The sequence below is a fragment of the Brassica napus genome, chromosome C2, assembly GCF_020379485.1.
Source record: "Brassica napus cultivar Da-Ae chromosome C2, Da-Ae, whole genome shotgun sequence".
NCBI classification, from domain to species: Eukaryota; Viridiplantae; Streptophyta; class Magnoliopsida; order Brassicales; family Brassicaceae; genus Brassica; species Brassica napus.
In genome coordinates this window covers 4,222,239-4,236,911 of record NC_063445.1, presented here as the reverse complement: position 1 = coordinate 4,236,911, position 14,673 = coordinate 4,222,239, and the positions used below count along the sequence as shown (strand labels likewise).

Here is a 14,673-nt window from a genome sequence, read left to right as displayed (position 1 = left end):
TTTTATCCATCGTTGGTGCATTTGACAAAAAAAATCAATGGTGTTTTTTTCCCTAAAAGCTTTTCGAATAAAATATAATAGGGACGAACATATGTAAAATAATCGGGAAAATCGCATAAAAAACATTGAAAGTGTCACTTACTAACACTTCAAACCTTGAAGTTTTTTCACTAGCATTTTTAACCTTCAAAGTGACATTTTTATCATAAAAAACCTCCAAACAAGAAAAATGACCGGTTGAACAGGTTAAAAACAGTTTTTTTTCAAAAATAATTATTTAATTAATAAAATAAACAAAAAAATTAATAAAAATCGAAAAATTAAACAAAAAACCCATAAATTAAAAAATTCAAAAAATAAATAAAGATTTAAAAAATTAAATAAAAAATAACAAAAAAAATCAAAAAATCAAAAAATAAATAAGATCAATTTAAAATGGAGAAAAATAAAAAAAAAACATAATTTCAAAAAAAATGAAAATTCAAAAAAAAAAATTCATTTGAAAATGAATTCTTTTTACCAACATTCATTTTCAAATATAATGTCGGAAATTATCATTGGAGATATGCCAAAAACCGTCATTGGAGATATGCCAAAAACCGTTATTTCCGACATATCTCCAATGACGGTTTTTGGCATATCTCCAATGATAATTTCCGACATTATATTTGAAAATGAAAAAAAAAACTTTTTTGAATTTTCAATTTTTTCTCTATTTTAATTTGATTTTATTTATTTTTGAATTTTTAGTTATTTTTTATTTAATTTTCTAAATTTTTATTTATTTTTCTCACTTTTTTTAATTTATGAGTTTTTTTGTTAATTTTTTTTTAATTTTTATTAATTCTTTTGTTTATTTTTTAATTTAATAATTATTTTTTGAAAGAAAAAATTGTTTTTAACCTGTTCAGCCGGTCATTTTTCTTCTTTGGAGGTTTTTTGTAATAAAAATGTCACTTTGAAGGTTAAAAGTGATAGCGAAAAAACTTCAAGGTTTAAAGTGCTAGTAAGTGATACTTTCAAGGTTTTTTATGCGATTTTCCCTAAAATAATCTAACCAAAGTTCCATGATATATCCGACTAAATACAGACAAATCTCATATGTCAATACAATATAAATTATTGAAGAATTTTACTTAGAAGGTTTCGATGATATGTGTTATATTTTTTAATTTATGATAAAATAAGTTTAATGAATCTTTTTTTTCACATTAAGAGATCAATATTTTTTTTCTAAAATTAAGAGCAATTCCACCAGTGATATTTGATAAAATAGGAAATAGAGCTAGAACTGGCTCTTTGCAGAAATATCTTCTCTGACTTTTTAGGAACCATTTCTCCATCTAGCATCTTGTTAGTGGCCAACTGAATTTGTTAAATAAAATTATTTCTTTTAAAAAATTTAAGAACTTTAAGTGAGTTTTCAACTTCTCATCATTAAAGGTGCTTTAAGAGCATCATAAATTTTTGTCTAATAGTCAGTTATGTTTTCTTGTAGTTGTGCAATCACTTGTGCATGCAGAATGAAAAGCTTTCATAGACTAAATTTTCCGTTTACACACAACTCCATGGCATCATCTAGACCACTTTTGGGGAGTGGCAGCATGAAGAACTTGATAACCACTATATGATATCCCTATATTTCTCCCTCTATCTTTTCTCATATCCTTTGCAAGTCTCCTGAACAATAAGTGATGATTTTTGGCTTTATAATTTACAATCATAATAACATTAATCTCGTATGGCCGTGGACTTATTACGTTTTTAACTGATCTACTTAACCTCCTCTCTGATGCTCTCTCTATTCACCATATCCTCTTTATGCCTGCCATTCACTGTTTTTCTCCTTTTCTATTATGGGCCCAGATTGTGATCTAACTATAGTTTTATTTTCTTCATTGTAACGGGCCGAATTAATTAGATGGGCCGGAAGCGAGAGGCCTTTTAAAAAAGAGAAATCGACTACTAGGGTTTTTTCAGACATCCCACTTTATATAAAGCTTACTTGTGTCCAAAATCTCACATCTCCGGCGCATTTTTAACAGAGAAAGGCAACCATGGGTACGAACATTCACTTCTCTATCTCTCTCTCTTCCCCTTAATGTGTTTGGTCTCTTTGTGCTAGAATCTGATATATGGAACATGGTTTTTGATAGGTATATCTCGTGACTCAATCCACAAGAGGCGTGCCACTGGAGGCAAGCAGAAGGGATGGAGGAAGAAGCGAAAGTAAGTTTCTTTTTTAATTATATTCAGATCGAAATGTTTCTGCTCTGTTTACAAACGGTTTGAGATACTGTTGAACGTCGAAGTAGCTAGCTGGAACATTTTGAACTTAGATGATGTTGATATCTGTTAATCTGAATGTTTTGCGTTAAGAGATTATTATTCTCATGTCAAGTTTTTGTCTTTAACAAAATATTAGTGGAAAGCATTAATCTTTGTCTGTTTTGTTTAATTTGTTCATTTCTGATTTTTAATAATTGTTTGATTGTGATTATTAAGGTATGAGATGGGAAGGCAGCCAGCCAACACTAAGTTGTCCAGCAACAAGACGGTCAGAAGAATCCGTGTCCGTGGAGGTAACGTCAAGTGGCGTGCGTTGAGGCTCGACACTGGTAACTACTCTTGGGGAAGTGAAGCTGTTACTCGCAAGACCAGAGTTCTTGATGTGGTCTACAATGCCTCCAACAACGAGTTGGTCCGTACCAAGACACTAGTGAAGAGCGCCATTGTTCAGGTGGATGCTGCTCCTTTCAAGCAGTGGTACCTCCAGCACTATGGTGTTGAGGTTGGTCGCAAGAAGAAGACTGCTCCTTCTGCTGCCAAGAAGGAAGGAGAGGTGAGAACATTCTTTTCACTTATATATTTTATTTGAGTCTTGTTACGTTGTGGCAGTTCGAATGAAGCTGATGAGACTTTTAAATATTGTAGGATGGTGAAGAGGCTGCTCCAGCTGCTGCTGCTGCTCCTGAGGAGGTGAAGAAGAGCAACCACGTCCAGAGAAAGATTGAGAGCCGTCAAGAAGGTCGTAGCCTTGATTCCCACATCGAGGACCAGTTTGCAAGTGGTCGTTTGCTGGCATGCATCTCATCAAGGCCTGGCCAGTGCGGAAGAGCTGATGGGTATTTCATTTATCGATTTTTTCTTTGTTTAAAATCTCTTTAACTTGAAATTTGGTTATGGTCTCTAATCTTGTAAATGTTGTTGTGCAGATACATTCTTGAAGGCAAAGAGTTGGAATTCTACCAGAAGAAGATCCAGAAGAAGAAGGGAAAGGGTGCTGCTTAGAAAGCTTCTTGTTCTTTGCCTGAAATCTTTTGTTTTCTTCAGACATGTTTTGAGTTTTCAGTTTGTAATACTGTCTGAGAAGTGAGAACCTATGTTTTTGGATTAGCTTGACATCATTTATCTTAATACTCCCCATCATTTATTGTGGTGCAATATTTTGTGATTTATTTCTCTTGATATATATTTAGGTTTAGAAAAGTTAATTCTGGATACGATTAGATGTACAAAGCAACATAAATCACAGAGATCACTGGAGTGAAGCATAATCCTTGTAGCCAAAAGTAGTATGTAAAACTCATAATGACTGAAACTAGGCCTGCGACTTTGGTTTTCCAAAAATCGAACCGTCGGTTTTCGGTTAATTCCGGTCTAATTTTTCAAAAAAAAATCAGCTATTTTCGGTTATTTTGGATATTTTCGGGTTATAAATTTTTTATTTTTTTTGAAAATCGAAATCCAAATAGAACCGAAAACCAAATTACTTTTCAAAATCGTACTGAACTAAACCGAACCCAAAACCGAAACCGAACCAGCACAACCTCAGGAGAGATATGTTCTTCTCCTATGGTGCTTCACTTCTCTCCTCATGTTTTTTGAGGAGAGATCTCAACATCGCGTGACCGGTTGGAGAACCAAATTTACCGCCTGCGCTTGACAGGTCTGTTCTTCATGTCAGGTGGAGTATTATCGGGTTCACATTGGGGCTTTGCTGCCGAGAAAGCTTCGTGTCTGGTTCTGCTCGGCGTCCTCCTCCTATAGTGTCCTGGAGCCGTTGCCAGCCGCCTCCGTTGAAGCCAATAGGAGCCACCCTCGGGTGAGTGCTCAGGCGTTCCTCTCTTAGCTTTGCTCATGTTCTTCGTGGTTCCGTCATGATACTAGTAGCATATTTAAGTTGAGAGTTTATATGTTGTCGGTTGCTCTAAATTTTTGTTAGCTCCATGAACACCGCTATGGTTGTTCTGGTTCTAACGCGTGTGTTTCTTAAGGGTTTTTTTAAAACTTTTTGCGGTTCCTATGTGCTGTCAAGTAGATTTGGGTTCAGCTAGCTAATGTTATAACCAAACCTTAGTTCTTGAATGATATTTACCATCTAACAAAAAAAAAATGTATAGGATGGGTGGATGGATTCTATTCACTTTTTATTTTAGACCAATAACAAAAGGTTTAGCGAGTTTAGACCCCGTTTCTTAGTTCCATTGAAACAGAGACGACTCAAAATCATTATACTCCAATCTCTATGGCATCCATAATCCATAGACTTCACAAAAAATGAATGGGTAACGAAGTTGCAGCTTGTGCTGCAAATTATATGTCATATGGTGAAATCAAGTTCTTACTATAAGTTTCAAAAGATCAGAAGAGGAGTAAACACTGAAGCAGATTGCTTGACAAAAGCAACAAGACTAAACCAAATGGCTTTATGTAATAACTTGGTTATATCCATCTACAACTGCTTTAATCTCCAAACTCATTATGTAATGTTTTATATAAATGCAATACTGTACTTTCATAAAAAAAAAAAAACAAACCGGGTGATTCATCAAAAAAAGAAAAATCAAAGTGGGATAATCAACAGAAACCGGAATTAAAAAAAAAAAGGAAAACCTAAACCAAGCAGAACTGGTCCAAGTGCGTCAGATATTTGGACAAAAAGTTTAGACTGAGTTCATAGTACCATAAATCTTTGGACAAAAAGTTTCAAATATTTTATAGATAGTTCATGAATATCAAAATATCATAAGGCATAAATATGATGAATTATATATATTCTTTTAATGGAATACTAACAATAAAAATGTTTGACGAGTGTAGACTGAGTTTATAGTACCATAAAAACCGAGACCATATCTTTAAGGGGGTGTTAGTGGGGATGAGATTTATAATGAATCTTAGAATTTCTAAGTCTAGTGTTATTGGTTTATAGATTCTCATATTCTCATTGAAATCTATTGTTATTGGTTTGATGATTCTATAACTCTATACAAAATCATTTGTTATTCAAAAAGTTTAGATTTTAATGATTCTACAAATCTATTAAAGTAAGTGTTATTGGGAGTTGAATTCTTATCATTTTAACTCACAAATTAAGATTTTGAGAATACTACATGTTTACCTTGAATTCTTAGAATCATTACATTACTTTATTTTCATAGATTTTCACAATATACAAAATTCTCTACATCTCTTTCCAAATTTAACAAATCTCTCAACTTTTAAAATCAACAAACTCTATAGAAATCTAAGTCCCACTAACACCCCCTAAGAGTGTCTATTGTAGACAGTAGACTGGACTCTTTGTTATCCCAATTCATGGTCTATATAAAAATGGTTGGATCGAAAAATTATAGCTTATGCTGCTAAATGAATGTCTAACGGTAAACTAAAATTTTGGGTAAAATTAAATTAGAAATATTCTCAAATAGCAGTAAAACAAGTTTTATGACAGAATTAGTACATCAAAATTCACAAAATCGCATTTCTAAAAGAGTTTAAAACAAAACATATTAACTAATATTATTAACTTTTCTATAATTTTATAAAAAAATTGTTTGAAATACCATAAAATGGTTCCCAATTTTCAAAATACATTCAATCAAGAATACTTTAACATTTGGGTTTAAAGTTTAGTGATTTTTTTTAAGATTTAGTATTTAGGGGTTAGGTTGACTTACAATTTATAATTTACAATTCAAAAACATGATTGACAAACACAATACTTATATAAATATTGATACATGTATAATATAATTAATAATAATAATATTTATTATGCAAATACAATAGTGTTAGGATTTTTAATATTTGATTCGATTTATTATTGGCAAGGTAAAATTCTAACATTATTGTATTTGCATGATAAATTTATTATTAATATTAATTAGATCATATAAAAGTATAAACTCTAGTATAGATGAAAGTTAATATCTAACTACTAAGTTGATAATGGTAGGCAAAGAACAGTAAAAAAGTCATGGTTCAACATTAATTCATACGTTTTGTTTGTATAGTACTGTCTTGAATGGATGAATTTATATCATTTAAACCAAGTTAAGCAAATAAATAACATTACAAGAATATGCTCTTCGTTCTCTGTCAGAAGATCTATCATCGGACTATGAGGCATATTCATTTTTATATTCATGTTTGTTAATATATACTATAAGGAAACTAAATATTAGTCTGAACTAAAACGAATATGGTCAAGCAGAAATATAAAATATGGTTATCACTAGTCAATTCAAACACCTAATTAAAAAAAAACAGGACTTTTTTACTTTCCTAATTATGTTATAATCCAGTCAAAACAAGTTTTACTTCTGTAAGAACAATATTTTATGACAGTTTTCTTTCCTTGATTAAAAAAAAAACTATTGCAATATAAAAACAAAAAAGGTCGGCAGAGTTTTGAGCCGTTCGAAACGGATGCGTGTGGAGTGGACCTGTCTGTGTATCGTCTTCACTAACCCCACATACTCCAAGCTGAGTGGATCTTTGTCTCTTTCGATCAACAAAGCAAAAGGTACGAGAATCATTCTCTAAGCATATTCTTCGCAAAGGCAAGAAATGGCTGGGAACGATTGGGTGAACAGTTACTTGGAGGCGATTCTCGACGTTGGTCAGCCTCTCGACGATGCTCGCCCTTCGCTTTTGTTAAGGGAGAGAGGCAGGTTCACTCCTAGCCGTTACTTCGTTGAGGAAGTCATTACTGGGTACGATGAGACTGATCTTCACAAGTCATGGACCAAGGTAAAGCACCACTGCTCTTCTGCTTCTCTTTCTTCTTTTGCTTTTGTGAGTTTATGATAAAGTTGGTGGCCTTTTTTTTTGTATTAGGCTGTTGCTACGAGGAGTACGCAAGAGAGGAACACACGGTTGGAGAACATGTGTTGGAGGATCTGGAATCTCGCTCGTCAAAAGAAGCAGGTTCTGTTTTTTTTTAAAAGCTTTTTTCACCCTTTTTTGCTTGTAATTTTTTAAATAAATTAGAGGTTTCTTATGTAAAAGTAATCTAGCATCATATCTATGGAGTGTTGACTTTGATCTGAAATGTTTGACTCTGAAGTCATGTTTTTTTTTTTAATTCTGGTCGCCTTTTTAAAGTGTTTCTGTTTGCATTTTTAAATCTCTTTCAATAGTAAGACTAACAATATAAAAAGAGCAAACTTTTTGTAAGGAATCACTGTGGACTAGTCTTTTAAAAATGATTTTGCTTGAATTTGGCACTTAGAGTTACCAGAGAGTTCATTAGCTCAACTCGAAAGGATTATGTGCATTGTGTCCAGTTCGAGTGACTGCTGGGACGAAACTAATATTATTTCGGCCCCTAACTTTCATGATATTCAAAAAAAAAAAAAAAAGAATTTGGCTTTGAATTTTAATTTCAATAGCTATTATGTCCTGCTTTGTGACCTTGTATCATTGAATATGGAATTAGCTATGAACTCATTTTCTATGTGCTCATTCTTATGTTTGTGCAGCATGAGGAAAAGGAAGCACAGAGGCTAGCCAAGCGCCGTCTTGAGCGCGAGAGAGGCCGCAGGGAGATAACAGATGATATGTCCGAAGAGTTTTCAGAAGGAGAGAAAGGAGACATCGTCAGTGATGTGTCAACTCACGGAATCAAAAGCAGGCTGGCGAGGATTAATTCTGCTGAGTCCATGGAGATATGGGCAAACCAACAGAAGGGAAACAAGCTGTATCTTGTTCTAATAAGGTATTGTGCTCAAAATCTAAGTGAACATGTTGCAAATGATCTACCAATTGAGAATTTGATTAGTGATGAAACATTATAGTTATTTAACACTCAGTATATATGCATGCAGTCTTCATGGTCTCATACGTGGCGAAAACATGGAGCTCGGACGTGATTCTGATACCGGTGGCCAGGTAAATGTTACAGACAATCTAAGTGATTGTGATCTGGTAATAACGGTTGGTTAGTTCTCATGTTGCAGGTTAAATACGTTGTGGAGCTTGCACGTGCTTTAGGATCAATGCCAGGAGTCTACAGGGTCGACTTGCTTACCAGACAAGTCTCTTCACCAGATGTTGACTACAGTTACGGCGAACCAACCGAAATGCTCACTCCTAGAGACTCCGAAGACCTCTCGGACGAGATGGGCGAGAGCAGCGGCGCTTATATCGTGAGAATACCCTTCGGTCCAAAAGACAAGTACATTCCAAAAGAGCTTCTATGGCCTCACATCGCCGAGTTCGTCGATGGAGCAATGAGCCACATCATACAAATGTCAAACGTCCTCGGCGAACAAGTTGTTGGTGGTGGTAGTGGGAAGCCTATTTGGCCTTCTGCCATTCATGGACACTACGCTGATGCTGGTGACGCCGCTGCTTTGCTGTCGGGTGCGCTTAATGTGCCTATGATTCTCACTGGCCACTCGCTCGGTAGAGATAAACTGGAGCAGCTTTTGAAGCAAGGACGGCTCTCGAAAGAAGAGATAAACTCGACTTATAAGATTATGAGGCGGATAGAGGGTGAGGAGTTGTCTCTTGACGTTTCTGAGATGGTGATAACTAGCACGAGGCAGGAGATAGATGAGCAGTGGAGGTTGTATGATGGGTTTGACCCTATATTGGAGCGTAAGCTGAGAGCAAGGATCAAGAGGAATGTTAGCTGTTATGGACGGTTCATGCCTCGCATGGTTGTAAGTAATTTAAGCTCAAAGCTAATTTCTTGATCTAGACGATTTACTAAAGATTTCAATATATATTTTTTTATTTACAAATTTGAGACCATTTTGTCTATGCAATTTTTTTCAAAAAATTTGGAGGCTAAATGCGAATGTTTCATTTGGCTTTACCGAGACAGACGCTGCTCTTCTGTAGTATCATAAAAGTTTTTTTTTTTGTTTTTTTATTGTTGCTGCAGAAAATTCCACCAGGGATGGAGTTTAATCATATTGTTCCACATGATGGTGACATGGAAGATGCAGATGGGAATGAGGAACATCCAACTTCTAGAGATCCACCAATATGGGCTGAGGTTCTTGCTTGAATATTAGCATCTACATGAAAATAAAATATAAGATTAATTATTGAATATAAAAGTATGATTGCATTATCTTAGTGGCAAGCAGTTTACTTGACCTCTAAACTCTACATGTGATGCAGATAATGCGTTTCTTTTCGAATTCTCGAAAGCCTATGATACTTGCCCTTGCGAGGCCCGACCCAAAGAAGAATATCACGACGTTAGTGAAGGCATTTGGAGAATGTCGCCCACTTAGAGAGCTTGCTAACCTGGTATGTATATTGGGACTTTTGTAAAGATATTTCTCTAAAACACTTTGGTTGTTTGTTTAATGTTTTTGTTTTCTTTGTCTTCCATGTTTTTTTTGTTTGCAGGCACTTATTATGGGCAACCGTGATGGGATTGATGAAATGTCGAGCACGAGTTCTTCTGTTCTCCTTTCTGTTCTGAAGCTAGTTGATAAGTATGATCTCTACGGTCAAGTCGCCTACCCTAAACATCACAAACAGTCTGATGTCCCTGACATATATCGCCTAGCTGCAAAGTCTAAGGTACTCTCAGCAGTTCATTATAACTATATCATGCTACTTATATAATTCAAGATCATCAGATGTATTGTCGTCTTAAGTTTCTTGAGCTATTCACCATGAAAACAAGGCCATCCAACACTTGATCTGGATTTTTTTATTCACTAAAGAAACATTCTGCTTAGAATGCTTATGTCTTATTCATCTCTTTAGTAGATTAATTATTGTGTATGGAATCTTTGCAGGGTGTTTTCATTAATCCAGCTTTCATCGAACCATTTGGACTTACGCTAATTGAGGTTTTTATTTCTTCTTCTATGTTTTTTCTGAATGAATGTTAAATTTATTCCTCAAAAAAACCGGTGTTACATCATATGTGTGACTTGGTTTCTGAATAATAAACAATAAAGAATAGACTAAACACTAATTTGCCTATTCTATGTTCAAATGTGTTTGTTTCATGACTTATGTGTGTGTGTGTTTTTTCCCTTCTAGGCTGCAGCCTATGGATTGCCAATGGTTGCTACAAAAAATGGCGGTCCTGTAGATATACACCGGGTATGTATTCTTATTAATAAATCATTGTATCCCTCAAGACTATTACATAATGCACCTTCTTGGTTGTTCTACTTTTCTTCCAGATTTTGGACAATGGTCTCCTAGTGGATCCTCATGACCAGCAATCTCTCTCCGAAGCTCTTCTCAAGCTTGTTGCTGACAAGCACCTATGGGCAAAGTGTCGCCAAAACGGGTTGAAGAACATTCACCAATTCTCTTGGCCAGAGCATTGCAAAACTTATCTATCCCGCATAACCAGCTTCAAACCAAGACATCCACAATGGCAAAGCGACGATGATGATGATGATGGTGATAACTCAGAGCCTGAGTCACCCGGTGATTCCTTCAGAGATATATCCTTGAACTTGAGGTTCTCATTTGACGGTGGAAGTGGGAATGACGGTTCAATGAATCAAGAAGTGAGCTCCTCCATGGACAGGAAGAGCAAAATCGAAGCTGCTGTCTTAAACTGGTCTAAAGGCAAAGATAGTAGCCGCAAAATGGGATCATCACTGGAGAGGTCAGAGGTTAGCTCTGGAAAGTTCCCTGCGGTGCGGAGAAGGAAGTTTATCTTCGTCATTGCTCTTGACTTTGACGGTGAAAAGGACACACTAGCTGCTACGAGAAGGATCCTAGAGGCGGTTGAAAAGGAGAGAGCTGATGGATCCGTCGGGTTCATATTGTCAACATCTCTTAAAATCTCTGAGATAACATCTTTCTTGGAGTCAGGAGGGTTAAGTCCTAATGACTTCGACGCTTTCGTGTGCAACAGCGGGAGTGATCTCTACTACACGTCACTCAGCTCTGAAGATGGTCCTTTTGTGGTTGACTTTTACTACCACTCCCATGTAGAGTATCGCTGGGGTGGTGAAGGGCTGAGGAAGACTTTGATCCGTTGGGCGTCTTCGGTTAACGAGAAAAGATCTGGTGATGATGATGATGAGCAGATTGTCACTCTTGCTGAACATCTTTCGACTGACTACTGTTACACCTTTGCTGTCAAGAAGCCTGCAGCTGTAAGTTTAATCAAGTGCAACATATCAAGAACGTCTTCTTGATTCTTCTTAAGTTCATTTGTTTCGTCTTTTTATCTTCAGGTACCTCCAGTGAGAGAGCTCAGGAAAGTGCTTAGGATCCAGGCGTTGCGTTGTCATGTCGTTTATAGTCAGAATGGCACCAGAATAAACGTGATACCAGTGCTGGCTTCTCGTGTACAAGCCCTAAGGTAACTACTACTCTCTCAATTTTGCAATTGATGTTTTAGAGAAAAAATGGTTTCAGAAGGAAGGATAAATGTTTTATGTTTTTCTATGCAGAAATTGAAAAAAAAAATTGAGTTTCTTGAATTACTATTGGTTAAAAGTTATTAAAAAGTGATAATTGCAAAAATGATACATTTATAATAGTGATTCAATGTGTTTTATTAATATGTGTGAAAACACTATAAAATCTATCTTTAAGGAACATAGGTAGTATTAAGTACAAAACTTGTGGTGCAAGGAAGTATTCTATCGTTTCTGTTACTTACTAATCAGTTATGGTGAACCAGGTATTTGTTTGTTCGGTGGGGCATTGACTTGGCGAATATGGTTGTGTTCGTGGGAGAATCAGGTGACACTGACTACGAAGGATTGCTCGGAGGGCTTCACAAGAGCGTTGTGCTAGAAGGGGTGTCTTGCAGCGCAAGCAACGCTTTGCACACTAACAGGAGTTATCCTCTCACTGATGTGATCTCCTTGGAGAGCAACAACGTGGTTCACGCACCCTTGGATTCGGATGTTCGTGATGCCCTGAAGAAACTAGATCTTCTCAACGACTGAAACCATCTTCAATCATCAATAATGGTTGGTACGAAATGCGAACTAGTACTATTTTATTCATACTTCATAGACCACATGGTTTGGTTTGGTTTCTTTATTGCTTGGTCGTACATAAGCTGCCGGAAATACCGAACTTTTCGTATGGTTTGTCTGTTTGACACCCACCATATATCTACTTATTTTGTGCAATAATACAAAAGAAAAGGAGGGATTCCGGTATTTTTCTCTTTAATCTATACTATATTAAAAGGGATATATGAGCTCCATTGAGCCTATCCACGTCAGCCAATTAAATCAACCAATCATATCATTTTAATGATCCACGTCATCATCCACACAACGCCAGCAAGTCATCTTCTCCATTTTTGTATATCGTGCACGACTTTTACACTCCTATTTACGACTTATTTCCTCCCTCCTCCTTTAATTAATCATCTGTCTCTGTGATCACTCACGCTTCAGCTTCTCCTCTATTCTATATACAAGCTGTATTTTTTCTTTTTGGTTCTGCGACACTGGTCCGTGGTCTCAACTTCACCCGCCTTCGTCTCCATGGATGGATCGAAGGAAACATCAACAAGCTATGTGATCAACTCAAGAAATCTTCTCCGATAAAAGTTGAATCTGGAAATTCCAACACGAAGAAGAGAAGATCTGATTACGATTCCCCCATGCGGCTCCTGTTGCCGTCAAAAGGTACACGATCTGAACGATGATATTGACGGAGGAAGACCTGATCGGGGGTGTTCAGGTATAAAGGATCTAAATTTCTGATTGAAAATGCTATAAAAAGGCTAGCTTTCTTCCTTTGAACATCATCTTCTCAACTGTGAAAACACCAAAGTTAATTCATTTTCTGTGAGATGTCAAAAAAAAAAAAAATTTCATTTTCTGTGATTTGAAGGCTTGGTTATATATGTCTGTATCAAGACTCGGTTGATAAAACCAGGACCTTTGGAGAAGCGAATTCGAGGTTTAGATTTATGAGAGTGGCTTGGGATGTGACCAAGCGTCAGTAACAGATTCAGTTGCATTAAGACTAACAAGAAAGTGAAAAGCTAATGGCTTGGTCTCAACGAGTTTTCAGATTTGAGCCACGAAGGAGAGGTTACGGAGTGTTCCGATCATCATTAAGAAGAGATTATTGAGTTTGGGGCTCAAGACTGATGTAGAAAGAGCAAGAGTTCGCTTATAAGGACTTTGATGTGAGGCTTTGCCTAAATCTGTTGAGTGGAGAACGAAAGGAGCCGTGCACTATGTCATGAACCAAGGCTCTTGCGGTAAGCAAAAATCTTGGACTCTGATGTGTTATAGCTTTAATTTTTTATTTAGATTTTTTTTTTGAATTGTTATGCAGGAAGTTATTGGGCGTTTTTGGACAGTTGCTGCAGTGGAAGGTGTAAACAAGATTGTGACCGCAAACTTGACAGCATTGTCTGAACCATAACTCATAGATTGTAGTCTGTGACACAACTTACAACAATGGCTGCAACAGTGGTTTCATGGATTATGCTTTTGAGTACGTGGTGAATAACGTATTCGCAAGGAAGAGGATTATCCTTACTCTATGGAAGAAGGAACTTTCTAAATGCAAAAGGTTTTTGTGTAACTGCAAAAAAGGAATAAATTGGTCGTACTAATTCTCTTTGTTTTTAAACCAGATGAATCTGAAATGGTAACTATCAGCGGGCACCAAGATGCACGTAGAAATGATGAGAAAAATCTCTTGAAGGCATTGGCTCATCAATCTCTCAGTGTCGCTATTGATGCTTCTGCTAGAGACTTCCAGCGGTGTAAGTACATTATTAAATCCATGGAAAATGAATAATCTTCTTGATGTTTGAATTATTGTGTTTTGGTATGTGAAAAATGTCTTTGATGGGCAGTGTGGGGTCGATTTGGACCATGGTGTTACTGCAGTTGGGTATGGATCAAGCAAGGGTTCAGATTATATCATTGTGAAAAATTCTTGGGGACCAACATGGAGGGTGGGGAGAAAGGTTACATCAGGATGAACACTGGGAAACCAGGGGTGTCTGTGGAATCAATAAGATGCTTCCTTCCCCACCAAACCGAAGTGGTGATATCATTTTATCCTATATGCATTTGATCATTATCTTAATATCTTCATAACAACATGAATTTTGTCATGAAATTGTTATGTTAATGAATAGAAATGTTGTAAGTATGAGCAATAACAAAAAAAAAGATGATTGAAAAAACAGAGCATTATTATACTGAATAAAAACAGAGAACTAGATTGAACAGTTTCATAGGTAGAAAGTACATTAAGATAATAGAAGACAATACATTACACAGTTTCTTAGATTAGAAGTAATTGTAGGAAAAAAAATATCAAAGACTAGAATATCAAAAAACAGACAGAAATACAGAAGTGACTTAGTTTGTCTACTAAACTTGAACTGAACATGAGTCTTTGTATCTCGATCATCATTGTGTCTGAAGCAAAGTGCTTGCCCAGGATTGC

The 14,673-nt window shown here is 36.0% G+C and overlaps 2 protein-coding genes across 2 annotated transcripts; both read left to right on the top strand.

Moving 5' to 3' along the window:
• Positions 1-1,967: 1,967 nt before the first annotated feature.
• Positions 1,968-3,429, top strand: LOC106425821 (40S ribosomal protein S8-1-like). Its single transcript, XM_013866540.3, has 5 exons — positions 1,968-2,061; positions 2,157-2,229; positions 2,506-2,842; positions 2,935-3,125; positions 3,216-3,429. Exons 1-5 carry the CDS (start codon positions 2,058-2,060, stop codon positions 3,289-3,291), a joined length of 681 nt encoding a protein of 226 aa, XP_013721994.3. The 5' UTR covers positions 1,968-2,057; the 3' UTR covers positions 3,292-3,429.
• A 3,263-nt stretch (positions 3,430-6,692) lies between these two features.
• Positions 6,693-12,404, top strand: LOC111210345 (sucrose-phosphate synthase 1-like). Its single transcript, XM_022710664.2, has 13 exons — positions 6,693-7,038; positions 7,126-7,215; positions 7,770-8,005; positions 8,115-8,178; positions 8,247-8,954; positions 9,179-9,292; positions 9,421-9,552; positions 9,655-9,831; positions 10,053-10,106; positions 10,303-10,365; positions 10,449-11,381; positions 11,463-11,590; positions 11,915-12,404. The coding sequence occupies exons 1-13, from the start codon at positions 6,856-6,858 to the stop codon at positions 12,183-12,185; spliced, it is 3,153 nt and encodes a 1,050-aa protein (XP_022566385.1). The 5' UTR covers positions 6,693-6,855; the 3' UTR covers positions 12,186-12,404.
• The last annotated feature ends 2,269 nt before the right edge of the window (positions 12,405-14,673 follow it).

Coding starts and splice junctions, on each gene's coding strand:
- LOC106425821 (XM_013866540.3), top strand. Junction 2,230..2,505: donor GGATGGAGGAAGAAGCGAAA/GTAAGTTTCTTT, acceptor GTGATTATTAAG/GTATGAGATGGGAAGGCAGC. Junction 2,843..2,934: donor CTGCCAAGAAGGAAGGAGAG/GTGAGAACATTC, acceptor TAAATATTGTAG/GATGGTGAAGAGGCTGCTCC.
- LOC111210345 (XM_022710664.2), top strand. CDS start 6,856: ATGGCTGGGAACGATTGGGTGAACAGTTACTTGGAGGCGATTCTCGAC. Junction 7,039..7,125: donor TTCACAAGTCATGGACCAAG/GTAAAGCACCAC, acceptor TTTTTGTATTAG/GCTGTTGCTACGAGGAGTAC. Junction 8,006..8,114: donor CTGTATCTTGTTCTAATAAG/GTATTGTGCTCA, acceptor ATATGCATGCAG/TCTTCATGGTCTCATACGTG.